Source organism: Python bivittatus, unplaced genomic scaffold (assembly GCF_059951505.1).
Source record: "Python bivittatus isolate LINGU-HERP-01145 unplaced genomic scaffold, Pbiv_v1 ctg000480_np1212, whole genome shotgun sequence".
Taxonomy (NCBI): Eukaryota; Metazoa; Chordata; class Lepidosauria; order Squamata; family Pythonidae; genus Python; species Python bivittatus.
Window position 1 is genome coordinate 19,671,141 of NW_028277075.1, and position 24,175 is coordinate 19,695,315.

At 36.6% G+C, this 24,175-nt stretch overlaps 1 protein-coding gene across 1 annotated transcript in view; it reads right to left on the minus strand.

Annotated features, from left to right (window-relative positions):
* Window positions 1–1,646: 1,646 nt before the first annotated feature.
* The window catches only part of AQR (aquarius intron-binding spliceosomal factor), a 50,665-nt gene continuing 28,136 nt past the window's right edge, over window positions 1,647–24,175 (minus strand). The window contains exons 24-35 of the mRNA XM_088145415.1: window positions 23,371–23,480; window positions 22,227–22,362; window positions 20,880–21,089; window positions 16,237–16,374; window positions 15,000–15,071; window positions 13,202–13,389; window positions 9,316–9,487; window positions 8,502–8,672; window positions 7,564–7,649; window positions 4,816–4,990; window positions 4,526–4,639; window positions 1,647–2,147 (exon numbers count right to left, since the gene is read on the minus strand). Of these exons, the coding sequence (XP_088001541.1) occupies window positions 1,887–2,147; window positions 4,526–4,639; window positions 4,816–4,990; window positions 7,564–7,649; window positions 8,502–8,672; window positions 9,316–9,487; window positions 13,202–13,389; window positions 15,000–15,071; window positions 16,237–16,374; window positions 20,880–21,089; window positions 22,227–22,362; window positions 23,371–23,480 (1,833 nt within the window). The 3' untranslated portion in view covers window positions 1,647–1,886. The remainder of the gene's footprint in view (window positions 2,148–4,525; window positions 4,640–4,815; window positions 4,991–7,563; window positions 7,650–8,501; window positions 8,673–9,315; window positions 9,488–13,201; window positions 13,390–14,999; window positions 15,072–16,236; window positions 16,375–20,879; window positions 21,090–22,226; window positions 22,363–23,370; window positions 23,481–24,175) is intronic.

The window sequence follows — 24,175 nt, forward strand, 5'->3', positions numbered from 1 at the left end:
TTTATTAAAAAGCACAAATAAGTTAGACACTGGAATATTTTTAGAAAATAGGTTAGAAAGCCGATGTTCTGTAGCTGAGCTGGTCATGTTGCCAGAAGGCTTTTCTGCCATTCATCGTATTATGAATGTTAGTTTATGAAACTGTTATCACCAGATCTCAATGCTCTGTACCATAAAGCCTCTCTTGGGGACAAGTTAAAAATCTGTGGCTTATTTTATTCATGATAACACTTAAGGAACCAAATTGTTTTTACTTTGGTAATACAATTCTATAATGATTTAGAGACTGCTAAATAACAACACTGGTTATTGTGTAACTTAATCAGAAAGAATTGATCCTCATTAATAGGTGAGAACGTTATCCTCTATTTAATACAGCAAAATCTTCTGTTCCATCTTTCTCTAGGCATGCTATTTCATATACGTTTTGTTAGAAAAGCTAGCAAACTTGTAATATACAAAATATTACAAAAATGTAATATAACTTGAAAAATTATTATTCTTAAAATGGTTACTTTTTGCAGTGTAGTGACATAGTCCTGTCGGCAAGCACCTTTGGAACATATTTACCCTAAGGCATTGTAGTCGTAGAATTATGTGCCAAAACACTTATTCTAGTAGTATACCACTCATTTACTTAATACTGCACAGGATTATTCAGTGCCAGTTTGTGGATTGTATGACATCAGAATTGTAGGCAATTCTAATGTTTACTTTTATATCATTGTTACTTCTCTACTGGGACAGGAACAACAACTTTCCTTTAGGAATGCACTTCCTCAGTCAGCAGGAATGGGAAAACGGAATGCTTTTCCAGATTTAAAAAACACACACACATATCAAAAACAAACAAACAAACAAACAAACAAAAAACCTCCTAGTAGAAAATTATTAACCAGGAACAGGGTAGAAAAAGCCAGTCTAACATGCAATTTAAACTTCTATTATTAGCAAAAAACATTTTTTTTTCATTTTTATAGTGGCACAATCTAACAATATTATTATCTCCTCCAGGTAAGGTGATGTTGAGCCCTGTCTAGATTATTATAACTCAATATATCTCATAATCCTTTATTTCTCTTTTTTAAAATAAACTAATTGTATAAAAATATTTATTTTTAAATAAATGTCTTAAACTATTTATTATGCATTTATCTACTGCTAACTAGCTTAACCATTTATAGAATTTAGACTATAGATAATAATTTTATAGGGGTTTTTTGGTTTTATACTTTCAATTTTGTAATTTCATGTTAATATTTTTTATTTTATTTTATTAATATATTTTACACCTTTTATTTTAGAATGATTGCTATGTTTGTTCTATGCTGGTGTACCACTGAAATAAAAGCAATAAGCAAGTATCTTATGATCTATTCCTGTCTTCTTGCCCAACCAAATTTTTTTTTTCCAGAATTGCATCACCTAAAGTTCCCAGCCAGCATGAGTCTGAGAGGGGGAATCCCAACACACTTGGCAGGTACCGGTTTAGAGAAGCTTGATCTGTTTGCCTATGTGTGAAAGCATGAGCTTATGGTGTTTTTAAATTATTATTACTATCAATTAACTATGTAACATCTTATCTGAAAAAAAATACATGCATGAAAATGCAGAAGTTTTTTCAATACCAAAAAAGACTCAGAACAATAGTTTAAAAATGCTTTACTAAATACACTGTATACACATACTGTAAAAATGTGATGCCATTGTGCCTATGGTCCTTGATTACAACCATACAAATGGTTCATTTCATATTCATGGCAGAAAGAAATGAAATCTGAAGTATCATTAATATTTACAGCAGTTGACCCACTAAGGTAGTGGATACACATGGCATCTATGGTCATCTTTTCATAACTCCTTTTTCAGACTCAAAAAGGCAATGTTCATTTATCAGCATCAACTTCTGTTTCACTATCTTCACTGTCACTATCTCTTCCAGGATGTTCAGGCATTTTCCGATGCTCCTCTTTTTCCTCTGTTGTCTTTGGTTTCTCATCCAAAACACTCTCTTTTATAGTATCCACTGATCTAGCTTTTATTTCAGTTTCTATTTCCATTTCACATTCTTTACTCTGAATAACTTCACTTTCTTGAGGTATGGATATTTCACTTTCTTCAACAAGTTCTGGAGGAGGTAATAAATCCTACAATGAAAAAAAAATTAGGAAAATATGTTTTGTTTATGCACAATTTCAACATAACACAGATCAAACTTAGGTGTACACAGCTATACTAAATAAATAAAATCTATCAATATAAACTACACTAGTTACAAAATCAGATGTTGATACTGACAAATTATTTCATATAACTTGTTTAAAATTATTTTAAAAGTCTGTTGGAGTGGGCAGCTATAATAAATTTAATGAAATAAATAAATTTTAATTTATACAATATCCTCAATACAGAATTCTTTTATTAGCAATTTTATAAGTGAAAGACATTACATAGTTTGCTATAGGTTTAAGATGATTCAGAATTCTTGAATGCTTTACGATTAAAGAAAATTCAAGCAAGCAAGCAAGCAAGCATTTTGAGTATGCTGAAACTCTGTGAATTATTACATGCTACTTAATGAAACCAGTTTTTGTTATTGCTGCAGTTTGAAGAAGAGAATAGTTAGTCTGACAATTAACCTAACACACAAACCCCTACTAACCTATTGAGAAGTTCCAGAAATTCAATGGAATTACTTCCAAGAATGAGAACTGCAGCATGAATCATGTTGTTGTTTTTTTCGTAGTAATGTACTATGAGTCTGTTCAGTTTTTTCTCTTCAGATTTAATGTTCTGTCTCTCTTTGTTATACATTAAAAGTAAAACTGAATTGGGAAGTTCCACATGGATCTCCCTCTTCAGTTACTTTATGTACGTAAAGAAGGGAGCAAAGGAAGGATGGAATAAACATGATTCCTAACTCCCTGCTTATGCAACAAGAAAACATATTGAAGCAGGCCTTTAGAAGAAAGGAGTTAAGGCTACAATAAAACTTTAGTGTATCTGTTGACACAAGATGAAAACAGGCTAATAAAAATTAAATATTGCTATGTGCCTTTCTCCAATCTTATCTTTCTTTCTGACATCAAGGAATGGGATTGGAGGACATTCTGTTATCAGATACTGGAAAGATAGAATACATTGCATCCCCAAAATTCCTTTTCATAGTTCTAAATGGAGTTCTCATTTACACTAGAATTTAAATGTGGAATTAAGCTAACATTCTATCTATTTAACTAATGCTTCTGACAGCCGTATATAAATTTAATGCTGCACTGACCAACTGGAAGAATAGCACCCAAACTTAGAAATGACTATATCTGGGTATCATAATATGTGGTCCAAAATGATATTTTTGGTAGACTAATTATAGACATTCAGAAAATCTAAGCCTCTCAAATTAGGGATTCCTTTGTCTTTGGCTAAATATATATTTTTATCTGCCGGATACAAACTGGGACTCCTTCTGTGATGCAGCTGGTACAATTTCTACCATATATGATTAGTGTCATTCAGTTCTTTTTGTAAGAAAACTAATATGATGTTAAAAATAACATTTTAACAGTACAATTGAAAATACACTACAGCATCTCCAAGTCTGTGGGAATGAGCTTTGTACAAACAAGTTTAGCTGGCTGCATATAGTGTCAAGAGCAAGAATAAAATGAGCTTCCCTTCACAATAATTAGTCACAGGAGTTCCCAGTCATATCAACAAATCTACCCTAGTGGATGCCAAAGTTAATTTTGCACAAGTAATAATTTCTTCATAAAAAGACATCACACTGTTATTCTTTTTTCTCCATAACAGAATATTGTTTCTTATTTGCTTGTTTTTAATTAACTCGTTTCAGAATGAAGGTTTGTGTTCAGTTGAATGTGAGGGCCTTAAAAGGATGAAACATGTAGTATGCATTGTCAACTTTTATTTATACATATCATGAATCAACAGCTAATATATACGTGTTATACTTCCCACACAACAGCTATTTTCAGAGGTTAACTGAATTATGGTTTATCAAGATATAAATGAACTTAGTTCATATACATGGCTTCCTCTCTCAACTTATAATACAGGTATGAGGTAAATTTAGGATGCTTTTAATTAACTAATGTTAATTAAACTAATGTTTAAATCCAGTAAACTGAGCAATCTTATCTGAGCTGCCATTCCTTTTTCTGTACTGATTTTACTGTCTGTCAATCAGTATAATTGGATTCTACTGCTATGGAAGATGAATAAAATTTATCTTTGTCAACTTTCTGCATGTTAAGTATCATTTTCAGTCAAGTTTTGTCTGATTCACAAAAGTACAGTACGTGCCACTCTCTTTCTCTTCTGTCCTCCAGATTAGGTTATACTGTTTACAGCTACCCAAAGCAAAAGAGACTTATTAAAAATAAAATCAACTGTGTCAATTAATTTTCAACTCTGTGTAAATTCGTTTGTTATCAGAAATTATTAACTGGTTTAACTCAGAGCATTTAAATTAAACAAAAGTCTTTCTTAACTTTTATTTCTTTACCTGTCGATGTTGGTGTGTACTTTGGATCATATGCATATACATGTTGTACACAAAATTGGCCATCAGAGGCATATTCTTTATAACATGAACTTGATGAGATGGATGTTCTCCATTCTGAGGAAAGAAAGAAAATGGTAGTTAGAGTAGTCTGAAACTAAAACAATGGAAGAGCACTTCTTAAGTCAGATAAAATAACTAATATAATATTAATGATAGATATGTTTTTAAACAGATAAATTTAAGTTCTTACACCATATGCCATATATGTAATTCAGGATAGCTAGTTGTACCTGACGAAGTGTTGGAAAATACTCTGCAGGGATTATATGCAGTTGAAGAGGGCGAGCAGTAAGCTGGCTGAAGGCTGGAGTCAGCTCAAAGCAGTTCTGGAATAGCGACACTCTTGCAAATATATACAGACCAAGCCTGGCTCTTGACATAGCAACCACCAAACGCCGAACATCCCTTCAAGAAGGAAAAATTAAACAGCTATATGTTTAAAACCAACAGTGATATTTAGTTTACAACTTGAACACTTTTCCACTCACAACAAAAAAGCATGTTGAACAATTAAAGCAGGAAATTTATTTCCTTTGAATGTGAAAAATTGTTGTTGTTGTTTAGTCGTTAAGTCGTGTCCGACTCTTCGTGACCCCATGAACCATATTGCGCCAGGCCTTCCTGTCCTTCACTGCCTCCCTGAGTTTGCTCAGTTTCATGCTCATTGCTTCAGTGATGCTATCTAACCATCTCATCCTCTGCCGTCCTCTTCTCCTTTTGCCTTCAATCTTTCCCAGCATCAGGGTCTTCTCCAAAGAGATCTCTCTTCGCATTAGGTGGCCAAAATATCTGAGCTTGAGCTTCATTATCGATCCTTCCAATCATTGTGAAAAATAATGTGAATTAAATTAATGCCTATTTTTTCCCTTAAAACTAAAGATAAAATAACTCTGGTCCATATTTCTCTGTGTTAGAAACTTTAATTAGAAATACAGATGTTTAACTGAAAATTTCAATTTCATAATTAATCTGCTCTAAAATTGGGTGTTATAGTCAATGTTGCACTTAGGAAATGTTTTAAATATAAGTATGGACAAGACAAGAAACAGGTCAGATGACCTATTTCAAGGCTTCCTATTTGTCACCAAAAAGGTGCCAACCATATAATAAAGGGTTGCTCTGATTTTTTTTAAAAAAACTTTAATAATACAGAAGTTTTATTTTGAGCTAGTAACACTCACAATGGCTGTTTTGAACTCAATACATTTTGCAGTCCCCTAATTTAAAAAGGAATATTAAAATCCAAGTATGGTAAATACATAAATAACAATATCATTCATAAGTTAGCTGTTAGAATCTGACTTGTAATAAAGGAAACTTCCAAAAAAGAGCCAAGGAAGCATCTTTTGTGAAAAGAGTAACTTTCACTTTTCATGGACTACAACATCAACTGGGAATCCATCTTATGAAGAGAAAGTCTTCTCCATAAGTGGTGAGTCAGGGAACATATCCTAAAAGTGGTAAAGTTACTGTCTAATAACCATTATTGGACAATAAAAAGTCTATGCAATATTAATGTCTTTCCAAAACAATTAGCAGTCCTCCTTGCTCATTGTGGCATTCCAACCACCATCAAATCCTACAGGTTACTAATGGAAGCCGTTCTCAGACTATGCAACTATTGCTGGTAACTGTCAAATTCCCCAAGTAATACATTTCCTAAAAAAGAAACTAGCCCCATTTTTCCTTAATGGGGCTATGTTATAGGGGATTTCTCCATCATACAATTTTGATTTTTTTAAAAAAAAATTCTGTAGAACTATTCTGGGAGTCCAAAAGATACTCCCACATCCTTCCTCCTTGCAGAGTCCAGTATCTAATCTATTAAAACAAGTATTATAGTTAGAGTCTTTAAGTACTAGGATACGGTAATGTCCCATTCTTATTCCTGGTTACCCAAACTTTGATTATTAGAATAAATGACATAAATTCCAATGAAACATCTTCATTGGTTCACCACACTAAGGGGCCTCATTTATGCATGTGCATATGCAACAATTTTATTTATTTATTAAATTAATCAATCAATCTCTGCAGACTTTTAAGAACTGGGCATGTGGTATTTCTGCACAAGCTGATTTAAATTCAGTCAGTGACTACAAAGTTGCCCCTTGGTATGCAACAACAATAAAACAAAGTTGAATGTCAAGAATATTTGAAATTAATTACCATCCCTTCCCACTGATCAGCATTAACAAGACTATGGATGCAACAACTGGCATCAGCCATATGCAACGGTCAGTAGCTAAAAATTCCAGCAAGACTTTCCGTGTCAAGGGGACTGTCCAGAAGCCATCTCTCACTATCTGCTTTGCTGCCCAATTTACTCTGCTGCACACACCAAATACTTTGCACCTAGTCTGAAAAGGAAACTATACCGGCTAGATCCCCACAAGATTGAATTTTTATTGAAAACACAGAAGATGCCTGCCCTATGGAGATTGGAAGGTTTTGCTAAGCTGCAGCTGAACAATGTAAACACCTCCTCCTTAGCTTTATTTACTGAACATGATTTTGTTATTTTAACTTTTTTTAAGGGCTATAGCCTGATTTTATATAACTTTAAATTTTGCTTACTGTTTTATTGCATATTTGATAAATGTATATGATATTATCATCTAAAATTTACAATAAACTTTATCTAATGATCTTGAACTTGACAATGTTTCAGTAAACCTAGATCAGACCTTTATTAATTCAAACACTGTGTTACCTGCATTTATATCAGAGAATCACAAGCAGCAGAATAGGACTTGCTTACTATAAAAAACAGAACAGCCATTTACAATGTGTAATGAATGCTTTTAGGAATTCAACTGTGATGAACCTCCCAAATCCTAGATATAGTAGGCATGTACTCCAAGCCATCTACTGGCTGACTGATAGATAAAACAGGCTTCAATTGAGTTTCTACTCATAAATACTCCATTTATGGTAGGATTGCACCATTCTCTGTATGAAGATACATTGTTGCGTACCTCAAATGTCCAACTGCTTTTGTTCGCACAAGTGAAAGGATGATGTAATCATTTTGCTGGCCTTGAAACCTATCCACAGTTGTCACCTAGCAGAAAAAGAGAGAAGGTTAATTCATTGCTAATTCAACCCCCTCCCCTAATTAAACAAATCAGCCTATGGAGTTAATGGTATCAAAAGAAAACAACTGTTCTATTAGGATGACAAGCTGACAGCAGTAAAAAAAAAACTATTTTTATAAGAAGTATCCACTTATTGATCTAAGCACTCCCACCCTCTATAATGTACTATATGACCCCATGTTGAGCGAGGGTGAATAAAACCCCCTTGGATTGTGTGGGCCTCTTTCTTTTTTCCATTCCAGTCCAGTTTCCATTGACTTAGCTATCTTGTATTCTTTTTGTTTCTTATTGTATTTTTTAAAATAGTTTTACTTGTGAGTCACCCAGAGTCATTTGGAGTCAGGCGGCATACAAATCAAATCAAATCAAATCAATTTTTTTTTCTTCAGGAGGGTCAGGGTCAGTTTTCATCTATTCCTTATTTTGCAGTGGCCACATTTGCCTTCATGCTTTTCACTAACTGAGAACTAACTCTCACATTCTCCTTGGGGATTTATTATTTTTCAACAAACTGGGAACATTATTTTCTTTTGAAATGCAAACTTGTGCTTTTTCTATACAGAACTGGATAAAGATTTGTATACACATCTAATATCTCATAATACAGTTTGTTATATTATTTCCTACAACTTACCAACTAGAAGGCTAAATTAAAGTGTAGTTAAACTAAAGTAGACAGGAAAACCCATGAATGACTTCAATTTTACAAACTATCCAATCTGCAAGCAACATTCAGTATCATGAATGCACTCTAGATACTGGTTACTTGCTTTGCACTTTTGTTGAGACATGCAACCGATTATTATTTGGAATGTTACCTTATTTGGTCTTCCAATCATTGGGTTATTCCCACAACGTTGATTTATGATATCCCGAATCAGGTGTTTTTGCCCATTGTAAGTTGTCAAGATGCTTATCTTTTCTGCAGGGTATCCTAGCAGGCACATGTACATGAACAGCGCAACAACATATTCTGCCTCACCAAGATTCTGGAAAGTTTAAAAAACAAGTACAATTCTGTTTCATGTGTTGGATCATAGAATATTCATATAATTAAGGTCAAGGAAAATGACTCCAAGCCTTACTGAAAAGAAGCAACACGCACCAGGCCTACCTGATCTGCCTTGGAAAGGCAAAGAACTCTACTTCCTATTGAGGAGGAGCCAAATTGACTTGATCCACCAATGGGTGGGGGTGGGGGGGACTTCTATGCAAGCATATAAAACTATAAACATACAAGATGTCACTCTGCTCTTTTAAAAGCAAGGTGTCACTTTGTGGAATTACTTTAAGAAGCTTTAACAAATACAACTTGGGGGGAAAAAAGCCAGATTCCAGTCTATTGTTCTCCTAATAGTAAACATAATTGTTTATTCTCCTCCAAGGAAGAAAGTAAGTTTAAATTCTAATGTTACTTGTATATTCTAATTGATAAGTTGCTTATTTTATATAAATGCACATGCATATTTCAGCAGTAGACTGTCTCCAAAAAGATTAGTTTAAGCAATTATCATTTGGATCACTGTACAAATACCAAGTGGTAGTAACTATTACAATTCAGACATCTACTTATAAGAATTATTTCTGTATTCAAAAGGAGAGAAAACTATGGGTATTTTAAACATTTCTTACCTGATAGAAATAAGGATTGGGTTCAGATTCTCCTACACCATGGAAATCCTCTACATTTATAAGCTGGAAGTCATACAAAAACCCAGCATTTGCTGTTCTGAATTCAGGCAGGAGTTGTACATGTGGCAAGTTACCCAGGGTCTTGTATCGCCAATTATAGAGATTACATAAGCTTTACGAAAAATATAATGGAAGCAGTAATTAACTCAATACAATCCTTATAACAATGTATTTCTTTACTATTCTCAATGTCTGTAATAGTCTGTAATAGATGTAACAAAATCTCAACAGATGATAGCTACCTCTCTGGACTGTATCAAGCAGCAAGCTGACAAGGCATGTTGCAGGATCTCAAGAAGGTAGTTCTACATTCTAAGTAGATATATTTATATATTTTATATATTAATTAAGAAAAGTTATTTTCAATGTTTGAAAGGAGCCTTAAAAATTAGAACTAATCCTATAATGTTACATTCAGGCTGCACAGAACGTCATTTAGCACAATCCACAGAATAATTCTCTTTTTTCAGCATTACAAATTGATGGAGTATAATTTATGAACCAAAAAGGCATGTTGGCCTTCTTAAATTAGTTCAATAAACTCAACATTACAAACATTCTTAATCTACTAAATTACTTAATATTCAATTTATGAAAAATGTTTTTGAACAAATTAATTCCTATCATTTGCATATTAAAGGTCAGTTATTTATTTACTTAGTTTTGTATGTACTCAGTTCCAAATGCTTCTGGGTAGCTTTCATGAAGCAACAAAAACCAGAATCATAATAATCACAACAACATTCTCTAATGGCACCATCCAATCAAGCTGGATGTGGTCAAACATGAGATGACAAGATTGAACATCGACATCTTGGGAATCAGCGAACTGAAATGGACGGGAATGGGTGAATTTAATTCGGGTGACCATTATATCTACTACTGTGGGCAAGAAACCCTTAGAAGAAATGGAGTTGCACTCATAGTCAATAAGAGAGTGGGAAAGGCAGTAACGGGGTACAACCTCAAAAACGACAGAATGATCTCAGTGCGTATCCAAGGCAAACCATTCAATATCACAGTCATCCAAGTCTATGCCCCAACCACTGATGCTGAAGAAGCTGAAGTTGACCGCTTCTATGAAGACCTACAACACCTTCTAGAACTAGCACCAAAAAAAGATGTCCTTTTCATCATAGGGGATTGGAATGCTAAAGTAGGAAGTCAAGGAGTAATCGGAATAACAGGCAAGTTTGGCCTTGGAGTACAAAATGAAGCAGGGCAAAGGCTAATAGAGTTCTGTCAAGAGAACAAGCTAGTCATAGCAAACACTCTTTTCCAACAACACAAGAGATGACTCTACATATGGACATCACCAGATGGTCAATACCGAAACCAGATTGATTATATACTTTGCAGCCAAAGATGGAGAAGCTCTATACAGACAGCAAAAACAAGACCAGGAGCTGACTGTGGCTCAGATCATGAGCTTCTTACTGCAAAATTTAGGCTTAAATTGAAGAATGTAGGGAAAACCACTAGACCACTCAGGTATGACTTAGATCATATTCCTTGTGAGTACACAGTGAAGGTGATGAATAGATTTAGAGGATTAGATTTGGTAGACAGAGTGCCTGAAGAACTATGGACGGAGGTCCGTAACATTGTACAGGAGGCAGCAACTAAAACCATCCCAAAGAAAAAGAAATGCAAGAAAGCAAAATGGCTGTCTGATGAGGCTTTACAAATAGCTGTGGAAAGAAGGAATGCTAAAAGCAGGGGTGAAAGGGAAAGATATAAGCAACTGAATGCAGATTTCCAGAGAATAGCAAGGAGAGATAAGAAGGCCTTCTTAAATGAACAATGCAAAGAAATTGAGGAAAACAATAGAATGGGGAAGACTAGAGATCTCTACAAGAAAATTGGAGATATGAAAGGAACGTTTAGTGCAAAGATGGGCATGATAAAGGACAAAAAAGGCAGGGACCTAACAGAAGCAGAAGAGATTAAGAAGCGGTGGCAAGAATACACAGAAGAACTATACAAGAAAGATCTTAATGTCCCTGATGTCCACGCAGGTGTGATCACTGACCTTGAGCCAGACATCCTAGAGAGTGAAGTCAAGTGGGCCTTAGGAAGCATTGCTAACAACAAAGCTAGTGGAGATGACAGTATTCCAGCTGAGTTATTTAAAATACTAAAAGATGATGGTGTTAAAGTGCTGCACTCAATATGCCAGCAAGTTTGGAAAATGCAACAGTGGCCATGGGATTGGAAAAGGTCAGTTTATGTTCCAATTCCAAAGAAGGGCAATGCCAAAGAATGCTCAAACTATCGCACAATTGCACTCATTTCACATGCTAGCAAGGTTATGCTCAAAATCCTACAAGCTAGGCTTCAGCAATACATGAACCGAGAACTACCGGATGTACAAGCTGGGTTTCGAAGAGGCAGAGGAACTAGAGATCAAATCGCCAACATTCGCTGGATCATGGAGAAAGCACGAGAGTTCCAGAAAAATATCTACTTCTGCTTCATTGACTATGCAAAAGCCTTTGATTGTGTGGATCACAACAAACTGTGGCAAATTTTTAAAGAGATGGGAGTACCAGACCACCGTACCTGTCTCCTGAGAAATCTGTATGCGGGCCAAGAAGCAACAGTTAGAACCGGTCATGGAACAACCGATTGGTTCAAAATAGGGAAAGGTGTACGACAAGGCTGTATACTGTCACCCTGCTTATTTAACCTATATGCAGAGTACATCATGAGAAATTCCAGGCTGGAAGAATCACAAGCCGGAATCAAGATTGCAGGGAGAATCATCAACAACCTCAGATATGCGGACGATACCACCCTAATGGCAGAAAGTGAAGAAGAACTAAAGAGCCTCTTGATGAGGGTGAAAGAGGAGAGTGCAAAAGCTGGCTTGAAACTCAACATTAAAAAAACTAAGATCATGGCATCTGGACCCATCAATTCCTGGCAAATAGAAGGGGTAGAAATGGAAGCAGTAACAGACTTCATTTATTTGGGCTCCAAGATCACCGCAGATGGAGACTGCAGCCATGAAATTAAAAGACGCTTGCTTCTTGGGAGGAAAGCTATGGCAAGCCTAGATAGCATATTAAAAAGCAGAGACGTCACCTTGCTGACAAAGATCCGCATAGTCAAAGCTATGGTTTTTCCAGTAGTAATGTATGGCTGTGAGAGCTGGACCATAAAAAAGGCCGAGTGCCGAAGAATTGATGCCTTTGAACTGTGGTGCTGGAGAAGACTCTTGAGAGTCCCCTGGACTGCTAGGAGGTCAAACCAGTCAATCTTAAAGGAAATCAACCCTGATTGCTCATTGGAAGGATCGATAATGAAGCTCAAGCTCAGATATTTTGGTCACCTAATGCGAAGAGAGATCTCTTTGGAGAAGACCCTGATGCTGGGAAAGATTGAAGGCAAAAGGAGAAGAGGACGGCAGAGGATGAGATGGTTAGATAGCATCACTGAAGCAATGAGCATGAAACTGAGCAAACTCAGGGAGGCAGTGAAGGACAGGAAGGCCTGGCGCAATATGGTTCATGGGGTCACGAAGAGTCGGACACGACTTAACGACTAAACAACAACAATGGAGGTAGGTTAATCATCTTTGTCCTCCAAATGCTTTCCGGAAGACCCATGAAGTGCTTAACAACGCAGCAGTGTAAAAAGGGAATAGCGACAGAAAACACTAAAAACACTGCAAGGGATAGATAAAGTATGTCTCAGAGTGAAAGAACTAATTTCTCTAAAATTACAAACCAATTGCAATGTAACCTTTAACACAGAGGTCAATATTAGCAAGTTTTTTTTCATCATACAAAGCCTTTTCCTTAAAATTTTTCCTATGCCTTACCTTGCTCTTGCTCTCCCTTGGGCATCCAAGTCAATGGTTGGCACTCCCACACGAACAAACCGTGTAAAAAGAGACTGTTCCATGTTTGAATACTTTTGAAAAGCCATATTTTTAATGACTGGTGGCAACTGATGATGATCCCCAATCATTATCCACCGTTTTAATCGGCTGAACCCATCCTGTGGATTCTGTTAAATACAAATCAGACTCTAGTATTAGCATTATTATATATGATTGATCAAAAACTATGATTGTACTGTAAATGACTGAGCTGATTTAGTGTATTAGCTTTGACTTCTACACATCAATTATATCAAACAATTACAAAATCAAGGGGAAAAAAGCTGCATTAGTGTAGTTTGTATTTCTAAAGTAAACAGGTTCATCAACACTAAATATTAAAAACAGCTTTTCTTCTAATACAATTTTCTGAACTGCATTTTTCTCTTCTTTTATAACTGTGTATAACTTATACAAATTCTTAAACTCAAGGCCCACAGTCCCCATGCAGTGCCCTCAGCTCATTTTGTCCACTCAGCCTCAAGGTGTCCTCACAGCTTGGGCTGGGCTTTGTCAGCTTGCCATTGGTGCAGTTGGTAGAGGCCACATTAGGAGTGCATTCTGCCCTCTTTTGCATCTGGAGGTGTGCTCTCCTTGAGGCCAAATTTCCTGAGAGACACCACATTCCAGTTGCTTCCTGCCTCTGCCCTCCTTTCCCATGGGGAGGGAAGAGCTGCTGGTGATGAGCACCTGGAGCAAGGGTGAGGAGAACAGGCATCCCCACTTGCCTGTTTTGCCTGCCCCTTTTAAATTTCCTCCCAGCTACAGCTGGTCAGATGAGATGAGGCCAAAGTTGCTTAGGACCTCCTTGGGCTCCACAGCTATTTGTCAGGGTAGATGTAGGAAGCACTGGCAGTGTGGCATCTCTTAGTAAAACCCTGACAAATTTTCTCAGGTGGGGAGTTCACCTTTCAAGGAGAGAGAGACGGGAACACCATCCCTGTCCAAGTGCAGAAACAAGGATGTATACCTGGTGCAGCCTCTGCTAGTCACTTGTGCTGCTGAGATCAAAGTGAAGAAGCTGCTGCATTTTCCACACAATTCTCTCTTCAGGAGTCTTCCTCATCTGCCACCCAGAAGCTGAACTGGATGAAGGCCCAGCCCAGCATTAGCCTATCCAAGCCCACCTGCCACGTATATATCCCAAAGACACTAGTCCTGTTTCTGTTCCAGGCTGGCTGATTTCCATTTGCAATAGTCCTATGAAATAGGTGAGGTTTGGGCTCCAATGTTAAATATGATTTGAAACTCCAAACCTCCATTCTTCCCCATTAAATTGTAATTGGAAAATACCAACTTAAAATTACTTTTTTTCTACGTGACAGAATATCTTGAATCATTTTTGTCTGCTTCCCATTAGGTTTAAACTGAAATTGAGTTGAATCTGCAGGAATTATAACTTCTTATGAATGGGTGACACATGCCTAACTGAAAACAAAACATCTTTCACTGTTGTAGCCCTTGGATTAAGAAACTAACCCTTGTGTGGCCCTTCAGATGATCCGAGTTTGTGATTCCTGGTCTAGAATACAAGAACATTATTTCCTTTCTTCTGAAAATGTCTCAGATGGAAGACAGATTCTTCTCAAAGAGAACTTTCTTTAAGCGATGAATCATCACATTTTTGATATAATATTCAAATAAGGCTTTCTACTATTCATAAACTTCAATCCATTGGAATAATAGTTTCTTATTAATATGTAAAGGTCATAAATTGATGTAATGTTTGAGTTCTCACCTGCAAAAGGAGTGGTATAAAAGTTTCAATTTCCAGTATCTGAGCAGCCTCTTCCATTAAGATATTATCATACTGAGAAATCACAAATGAAATATATTAGCCAAACTCAGAAGTTGAGGGAGCAGAATTACTGCAAGGGCACTTGGTTTAAAATCATGGTTACTTGCTTACCAAAAGACATAACTTCTAATAATGTATTAAATAAAATGTTGTAATCATAATTTATTTACCAAAAGGTAAATGCAATTTCCTGGATAATCTGATATGTACTGCCATAAACAAAACTCTTCAGTTAAAAGTAAAAGATATGAAAAGTTCAGAGAGAATTAAGTTACACGCAAATAACTCCAGCCATCTGCTGCCCAGAACTAATATGTCAACACAATACCTGTATTTTTTGTATTTCTTAATGGTTGGTATAACAATAAATGCACTTGAATTAGCATGCTTGCAACATGCATAAATCTGTCAGGAGATCATTTTGGTCACTTTGCAAGTAGAAAAGGGATAGAAAAATTGCCCATAAATAAATAAAATATTATACTATTTTGGTGTATGCATGTTAAGCATGGTTTGCGCAACTATGCTTTTTAAAGAGGTCACAATTGGCTGGGTTCACATAGCATACTAAGCCAAAAACCATGGGTAACAAACTATATTGGTTGGATACACACATAGTGCTAAGCTTTATGTGGCTTGTTTGGCTGTGGCTCAGTGTAATGTTTGAATTCAGTCTATGTTGAAGCATTTCCATGAAAGTAATCAAAAACATTGTACCCAATATCACAACCAAAATAAGAATTTACCTCTTTACTGCCTTTCTATAATGTATGCCTTATCCATATATAAACTTTATTGGTGTTATGTAACCGTTTTGATCTCAAAGTCTTAAAAAAGTGCTTTGGAGTGAACAGGAAGATGAATATAGCACCTGTCTGCAAGGCCTTAAAGGCAACACCTCTGCAGCTCCTTTGTGATCCCAGAAAAAAGATTTTAGGATCTTGCAGAAAGATGCTCATTCATGCTTCCACACATTCTGAAGCACCTTTCGGAAATAAAATCTGAAGCACTGTAGAGCCTTAATCTTCAAAAACCTCTAAAAAGTTAAAAGTGTTACAATCACCATTTGAAGAGCAAACAAAAACAGAGATTAATCTTTAATCTCATGACTTCTGATAAAAAAAGTCAAGACAGCAGATTTTAAAAAGTTTTAGTATTTTGTGCATTATGGTATTACCTTAAAACCCAGCTCAACTAAGTCATGGCGTTTCAATGCAGCATGAGTACAAGTCATTGCAATTATCTTTGCTTCCTTCACAAGTAAATACTTTGATCTGTCCAGTCCGCTACGGAGCAGTTCAAATGCTCTAAATTCCTACAGAAAGAAAAGATGATACCCAACATTCTGTAAAAAAAGATCAGGACGCTAGTATTTTCAATGAACTGTCAAGCTGCCATCAAACAGAACAAACGTAATCCAGATCACTAAAGCTCTACCTGTACTTCCCATGCTCTACATGAGGCTGCCTTTGGAATGCAGTGGCACAGGTACATCACAGTATGCCCATGTAACAGCACTACTTTGCAAATTGCACTGGCTTCCTATAGGCTTTCAGGTGCAATTCAAGGTACTGATTACCACCTATAAAGCCCTTCATGGCACGGGGGGGGGGGGGATTGTTTATCTCCAACTGCTTCTGCCCATCCCATGAGATTCCACAGGTTGTGGACGCTTTGGGTCCTTTCTATGAAACAATGCCACCTAGTGGAACCCAGGAAATACGCTCTTTACTTCAGAGGATTTGAAACATGATCTGAATAGGGAAGACATTAACATTACTCCTTTACTGTGATCAGATCACTTCTTCATCAAACTGTAGCTCACTGATGTTGTGGACCTCCACAAGGCTGGAGGACCACTTAGAATGGTCTGCTCCAGGTGCTCAATGGATCCAGAAGGTTTCCAGAGACACTTAGGGATTTCCCTGACACTTTGGCAGACAATTCCATGTCATAACTGGCCAACCTGTGGAATCCAGAAGTGGCCAGAGAACTCGATGAGACTAGTCCATCACGGTCTCTGCCCACTGATCCCAAATAGCTCCCTGGTTTACTGAGCAGTTGAGAGAAATGACACAACTGAAAAGACACCTAGAGTTATGGTAGCGAAAAAAAAAAGAAAAAAAAAGAAGTGAGTGTGACCACATACTGGTCAGAGCTCACATTCAAGCCTATAAAATGGCCATAAGAGCAATGTAGCAGATGTTTTTTCCTCTGCGCTTACTGCATCCACAGATGTCTCTTGGTACTTTTGTTTAGAGTTATCTAAAGAGACAGGCAGAATAAATACCTGCAGACATGCTGGATTGATTTGTGGGTTTCTTGGTGGATAAAGCCACTCATATCCATTCTGACTAGATGCCACTGGCCAGAGTTCATAGTGATGAGTGAGGTGGCATCTTGTGCTGTAATCTGGGATTCTTTTTGAGTTGTGGAACCAAAGGAAGAGGGTAGGATTTTCTGTAGTTGGAACTCTGCCACCTGTGGACACCCATGCCCCTTCTTTAGGTAGCCAAGTGGGGTGTGAGCAGAGCTCTATATGGCATAGCTGGATGGATATATTTGGCCAACACCTTGCCAGAATGAAATATGCCTGTCCAGCCTGGTCATTTTAAAAATCCCCCACCTTCATAAGGTTCATGGACGTGGGATAACTGACAGGCATTCTCTCTAGCAGCCCCCACTTTATGGAACATACCCCCCAAGAGGTATGTGCAGCCTTTGCCTTAACATTTCACAAGCAAGGCAATGCTGTATTGTCCAGTGAGCCTTTGGCTCCTAGAGGTTTTGAGTGAGAATGTGTATTTGAATATTTAATTTTTAGTTATTAGGCTATGCATTTTTATTTTGTTGCTGTACACTGCTCAGAGCCATTTAGGATTAGAGCTGCTTACAAGCATTGCAAATAAATAAATACATTTTAGAAAAATAAAGGATAAGTGATTTGATTATCTATGATGACAATGAAAAGGAATGGAAAGTAGTATATGTTGGAAGAGAGCATAAAGCTAGAGCGTAAAGAATCATATTTATAAAGTGCTGTAGAAGTATGTGACATTACATTAATGGGAAATATTTACATGGCTGAATGATGGATTTAAAAAGACCATTAACATATAAAGCAATGTTTGCTGCAAAAAAAAAAAGACAGGACAAGTGAAAGATAATGTATAATGTGTAAGGAAAGAAAAATAATAGTTGTAAAGAATGTGATCAGTGACAGCAAGATATAATTAAGATTAAAAGAGACAGACAAATTGCAGAATTATTTTGATGGAAATAAAAATGATAGTTTTTGATTCTGAATGATTTGGAACTAGGTAAACTGGACCAAATGATAAGTCTATAGCAAGGCCTTTCCTAGACTGGGAGGCCTTGCTCATGGTCACTCATGTCTTGGTTACTTCCTGTTTGGATTATCAAACACGCTGTACATGGAGCTGCCCTTGAAGAAGACCCGGAAGTTACAATTTGTTCAGAATGTGGTGGCAAGCACAGTGATGGGTGCCCCTAGGTTCACCCATGTTACACCTCTTCTGCGTGAGCTGCACTGGCTCCCAGTGTCCTTCTGGGTGCCATTTAAGGTGCTGGTTATTACCTTTAAAACCCTACATGGCATGGGACCAGGTTACTTGCGGGACCACCTCTACCTGAGGACATCTGCCCATCCTACCAGATTGAATAGGGTGGGCACGCTCCTAGTCTCCTCCCTTAAATGTTGTCATCTTATGGGACCTAGGAAGCGTGCCTTCTCCGTGGTGGGTTAAGGTGAGACTGGTGAGACGTGCTTGCTGTGGGCAGCATGGAAGCTTAGCTATGGTGCTAGGTCCTTGGATTTTTATTTAATTTTTTTGTTTTAATATTTTTTATTGTAAATAGATGCTATTTTATCTCTTGGTTGTGAGCCGCCCAGAGTTTGGTACAAGATGGTTGGCTATATAAATGCTTCAAACAAACGAACAAATAAATCAGATTGAATGGAACTAAAATAAACTTGATAAAATGATTTGGGTTGAAACTGAAGTAAGAAAAAGCTGGAAGGAATATTTAAGAGATGTTTAAAGGAATGACAGCAATATGTTGAAGAGTAGGATCAAAAGAATTGCCATACATGTTATTGTTCAAGCCAAAAATCAAGAGTCATAAATGCTGTGAGAATGATGAAAAATGATAAGTCTGCAGGTGTAGACTGTGCAATTGGAAGAATTGTTAAACTATGGACATGGCTTGTTTTTACAAATGTTTGTGTGATCTTTTTAACAAGTTTGTGAAGACTGCATCTGTGCCTCATGGTTGAAAAAATGCCCTCCGTTATTGTTCTCTTATTCAAAGGGAAAGGGAACAAAAATGAATGAAAAACTATAAGGGGATTATTTTCTTAAGTGTTTCTGGAAGGTGTGAATATCAGATTTTTGCTTTTCAGCAGGTCACTGAGATACATACAAATCTGAAAAAGTTGCTTGTTTAGATTTAGAAAAATATACATAATAAAGTGAACAGGCTTAAATTGTGAAACATTTTAGGTAAATACAGAATTGAAGGTTGGTTTAGTTCAAAGTGGATTATGATGGAAGTAAACATATATAAACTGGGATATTCAGCATACGGTCCTCACTAAGGTCATATGTTCCCCTCTCGTAATGTATATGGAATGTTAGGGGTGTTGGTTGCAGATGTGAATATATGTATAGCTTTTAATATAGACTATGCCATGTTGCTAACAGAGCCCAATCTGGAGTGAATGTTAGACTTCATGATGAAACTTGGAGTATGGATCTGAAAACCAATGTATCAAAGATCAAGGCATTTGTGTTTGACAGGGGAAATAGGGTGAAGGATGGCTAATTTATAAATGGTAAAAACATAGAGCAAGTGGATGAATTTGTGTATCTTGACAGATTTACTAAAGTTGGGAAAATGAATGGTGAAATTTTAAGATGTGCAAATGTTGGTAAAACAATAGTAGATAATATGCGTTGTGTTGGAAGGAAGGAATATTTGTCAAAAGACTGCACTTTGTGGAGTAGAAGTAGTATCTCAATTTTTAAAAAAATGAAGCCTTTCCTTACACTGGAATAATACTGAACAATATATATCCAGCCCTAACTTAACAATTACACAAACCCCAGACTACTTTTCGCATCCAGCAGCACCTTTCTCTATGTATTGTGAGCCAATCTCAAATTCATCTCTCTCCAACATGCACCAAAAGGAAACAGGAGTGGTAAAGCATCTTCCCCTCAACCACAGTGGGGAAGTGCCTCCCCCATTCCTTCCTGAATTGCTACAATGCTATCCCCAGGACACAATCATAACAATCTGCTTCTGCATATTCACTTGGAGCCTAGTTACTCTTCTCTTTTTCTCCCTTATAAACAGATTTTGGAATTCACATCTAGAATTTTTTCACACAGCAACAGTAACATGTGTAGTCCGCACTGAGAAAAATTTACTCAGATAAGGTGTCAAAAATTTTATGCTCCCTAAAAATTAGTCTGTATTAAGCAAGCATGCAATCCACTCACAAAGCAAGAATCTTTACCCCACTTAATCCCTATAAGAGCACTCAAATTACTTTAAATTTGGGAGATGGGGGACAGGATGTTAGAGGAAGCTTTTTGTCTTTTATATATTCTGAAAATTTAGAATTCATGGCAGTTTACGATCTCCATTACATTTACCAAAGGGAAAAAACTATTCACTGCTCAACGAGATCTAATTTGAAGGACCTTATATAAACCCATTATAACACTGTGGCATAGTTACCTTTTTCTAACTAAAAATGAATGCCAGAGTATTTTCTTATTTTGTTAATCTTACCTCGAGTTGAGTAAATATTTTCTTAATATGCCTAAAACATCCTTCAGCAATTTCCATATCTTCTCTGTAAGATCTGCCTTTAAAAATTGGCTGAGGGGCATTTGCAAAATATTGGTGAAAAGGAAAGAAGCTGCAGATATCAGCAACTTCAGGAAGCTTGCTGCCTTTAGCTTTCACTTTGACCATATATTCTTCCCAGCGAGACATTACCTGATTTAAAAAGAAAAAAGAAGAATACATTAATATAGCCAGAATCAAAAGAGGCTTGTACAGAATTCTGGAAATACACTATGACTTTTGTGCCTTGGTCCCACCGCAAAATCTTCCTTTCCTGACAAACCTTTTGAAATATCGTGATTCAATATACATTAAGGAAAGAACCAGTCTGGTGTAGTGGTTAAGGCAGCAGGGTAGAAACTAGGAGGCTGTGAGTTCTAGTCCTGCTTTAGGCACAAAACTAGCTGGGTGACCTTGTGCTAGTCACTCTCCCTCAGCTCTAGGAAGCAGACAAGGGCAAACCACTCCTGAAAAACCTTGCCAAGAAAACTGCAGGGACTTGTCCAAGCAGTTGCCAGGAGTCCAAAAAACCCCCAAAACCCTGACTTGAAGGCACCAAAAAAACAAAACAAAACCCAAAACCCACCATGAAGGAACATACTGAAAAGGCAGTTCAAATGTGGAAACATTATCCTCTCATATGTGGGGTTTTCTGAACTCCACCTTATGTGCATACCATATTCATTCCTAGCTACCACTGATAGCCAGTTTCACAAAACATTTTAGATGCTAAAAGTTTATTCCTTGTAACGGGCCATGAAACCTTTAGCTGGAATTTTGTGCAAATACTAAAAGCACTAAGCACTTTATTTCCTTTCAGAATGCATTTCATAACTATCAAGGTGGATTAATACTTTCAAATATATAATCAAGGTAGAGCATAAGTCAGTTAAGGCTCCTTGACAATGTCATACTAAGGCAAAACCACTGGCCTTTCTAATTATGATTCCTTATGTACGGAGGTTAGATAACAGCAACAAAAACAAGAGTGTAATTACAGTTTAAATTGCCACTTACATTTTAAAACGAAACACAACTAATATCATAATCCAAATTCCAAAACTTTTCTGCCAATTCTCAACTATGTATTTTTATATTGCAATGTGCCTCAGACAGAACCAAAACCATGCCATTTCAAGACTAACATATTGTTTCATATATGGCATAACATATTGGCAATGAATGGGCTATAGGACATGGTTGAGCAGCCATAGGAGTCTGGATACTATGGCAACAGCACTGTCAATCTCTATCACTTCAAACTGTAAGTCTGATCTATCAGGTTCTTACTTGATATAAAAAGAAATGACCAGCTGTTTCACAAGTATAGGAAACATCTCCTGGGACACCCAAACTCTCTTGTAATCGCCCAACCTCTCGTAGAAGTTCCAGTCTCCGAGAGAGAACATAGTTTACTCTTCCATACCTGCAGATCAGATTAACATAACGAAGAATAAGATATATGACTGAATCACTTTGAAAGCTCTAAATGAACTACTTTTCTTCAAAGCTGTACTATACTTAACTTGGGGTGGGGGGAAGCAGTTGCAAATTAATTTTCTGGTCAATGTTCTCAAATATCGTCATTTGTTCTGAGAAAACTTCAAGAGCAGTTTGTCACTAATAAAAAGCCTATAAGGTACATGTATGAAAGTGACGTGCCTAAAATAATTCTTTAAAAGAAGCATCTATTTTGTACTTGCATACTGTATATGTAGATCTGAGACCTACTGAGATGCAGGTCTGCAGGCTTCAATAACCCAGTACTTCAAGGTGGCTATGTCAAGAAACAGACATTGCAGGGATTCCAGGAATGCTACTTTATTGTTGTAGGTGTATTAATAGAATCTTGAAAGCCTCTCCCTGTTCCATCTTATTCTAAACAAATCAAAATTATTTTGGGTTTCTTTCTCATGCTTCTTTCTATCTCTGGACTGTGTAATCTCTTCTTCTAGTCCCTCTGTAACAGTTTGCTCATATCTTCTAAATCCCTTTACATATAAGCAGACAAACTGAAAATTAAACAACCAGAGAGATGAGGGAAACTGCAAAAAAGGACTTTAATACTGCTACTTTATTTAAAACTTATTATTATCATTTATATTTTACTTTTCCAAATATAACATTTCAATAATTTCAATAATTCCATTTCCACATGATTGATTTAATTTCAATATATATTCCTCTCATTACTACATAATAAACATTCATAGCTCATAGGCTGTAGAATCCAGAAATACTGTAAAATGATCTTTACATGTCCAGAAATAAAATTTGCCTAGAACAGATAATTGCACCATAAATATAAACAAGTCTTCCTATCTATGTCTTGCTTTTGTGCAATAAATACAAGAAAAATAAAAAATACAAAACATACAGCTATTTTGGGGTGGGTAGATTGTGCAGCTTAGTTTTTTATTTGCTATTGACTCACCTGCTGAAATCTTTCTCAGTCTCCAGTTCTTCCTCTCCATGACCAAGACGCAAGAGGTGACGCTCATCAACATCTAGAGCCATGATTTTTTCAAACAGTTGGTTTAAAGCCTAGAGATTAACAAGAGGAACCAAAAGAGTCGATTTTAGAAAATCTGATGTTATTAAAGGGAAATTTGATATACTAGAATAATTATTTCTATTTTGGGAAGAATTAAATTGAAAACAAACATGAAAAGAATATTTACATTAGAATCCTAATCATTATATGCAAGGCCTGATGTGTGCTTTGAAACAAACCAACACTTTAGAGAGACATTTCTTTCTTTATTCAGGACTAAGAGTTATGAAAAACTGCTATATGAGGCATAGGATCCATCTAATTTTGTTTTCAACAGCAATCAGTCAGATATTTTAGGGATGTTTACAAGGCATGAGCTAATACTCTCTGATTTCTGAATATTTATATATATTTAATCTTTCCTCTAAGAATTCAAGCTGCTCTGCATTGCATTTCCTCCTCCATTCCCCCCCCCCCCGCCCCAAACTCTGTGAAGTAGATTGGCTTAGTGTTCCTAGTAGAACTCACATTACACCTCAGCTTCACTAGCTGCACTGGTTGCCAGTTTGCTTCTGGGTCCAATTCAAGGTGCTGATGTTGACCTTTAAAGCTCTACATGGCATGGGACTGGGTTATCTGAGGGATCGCCTCTCCTTGATGACATCTGCCCATCCCACCAGATCCAGTAGAGAGGGTATGTTACAGGCTCCGTCGTCTAGGGAGATATATTTGGTGGGCCCTAGGT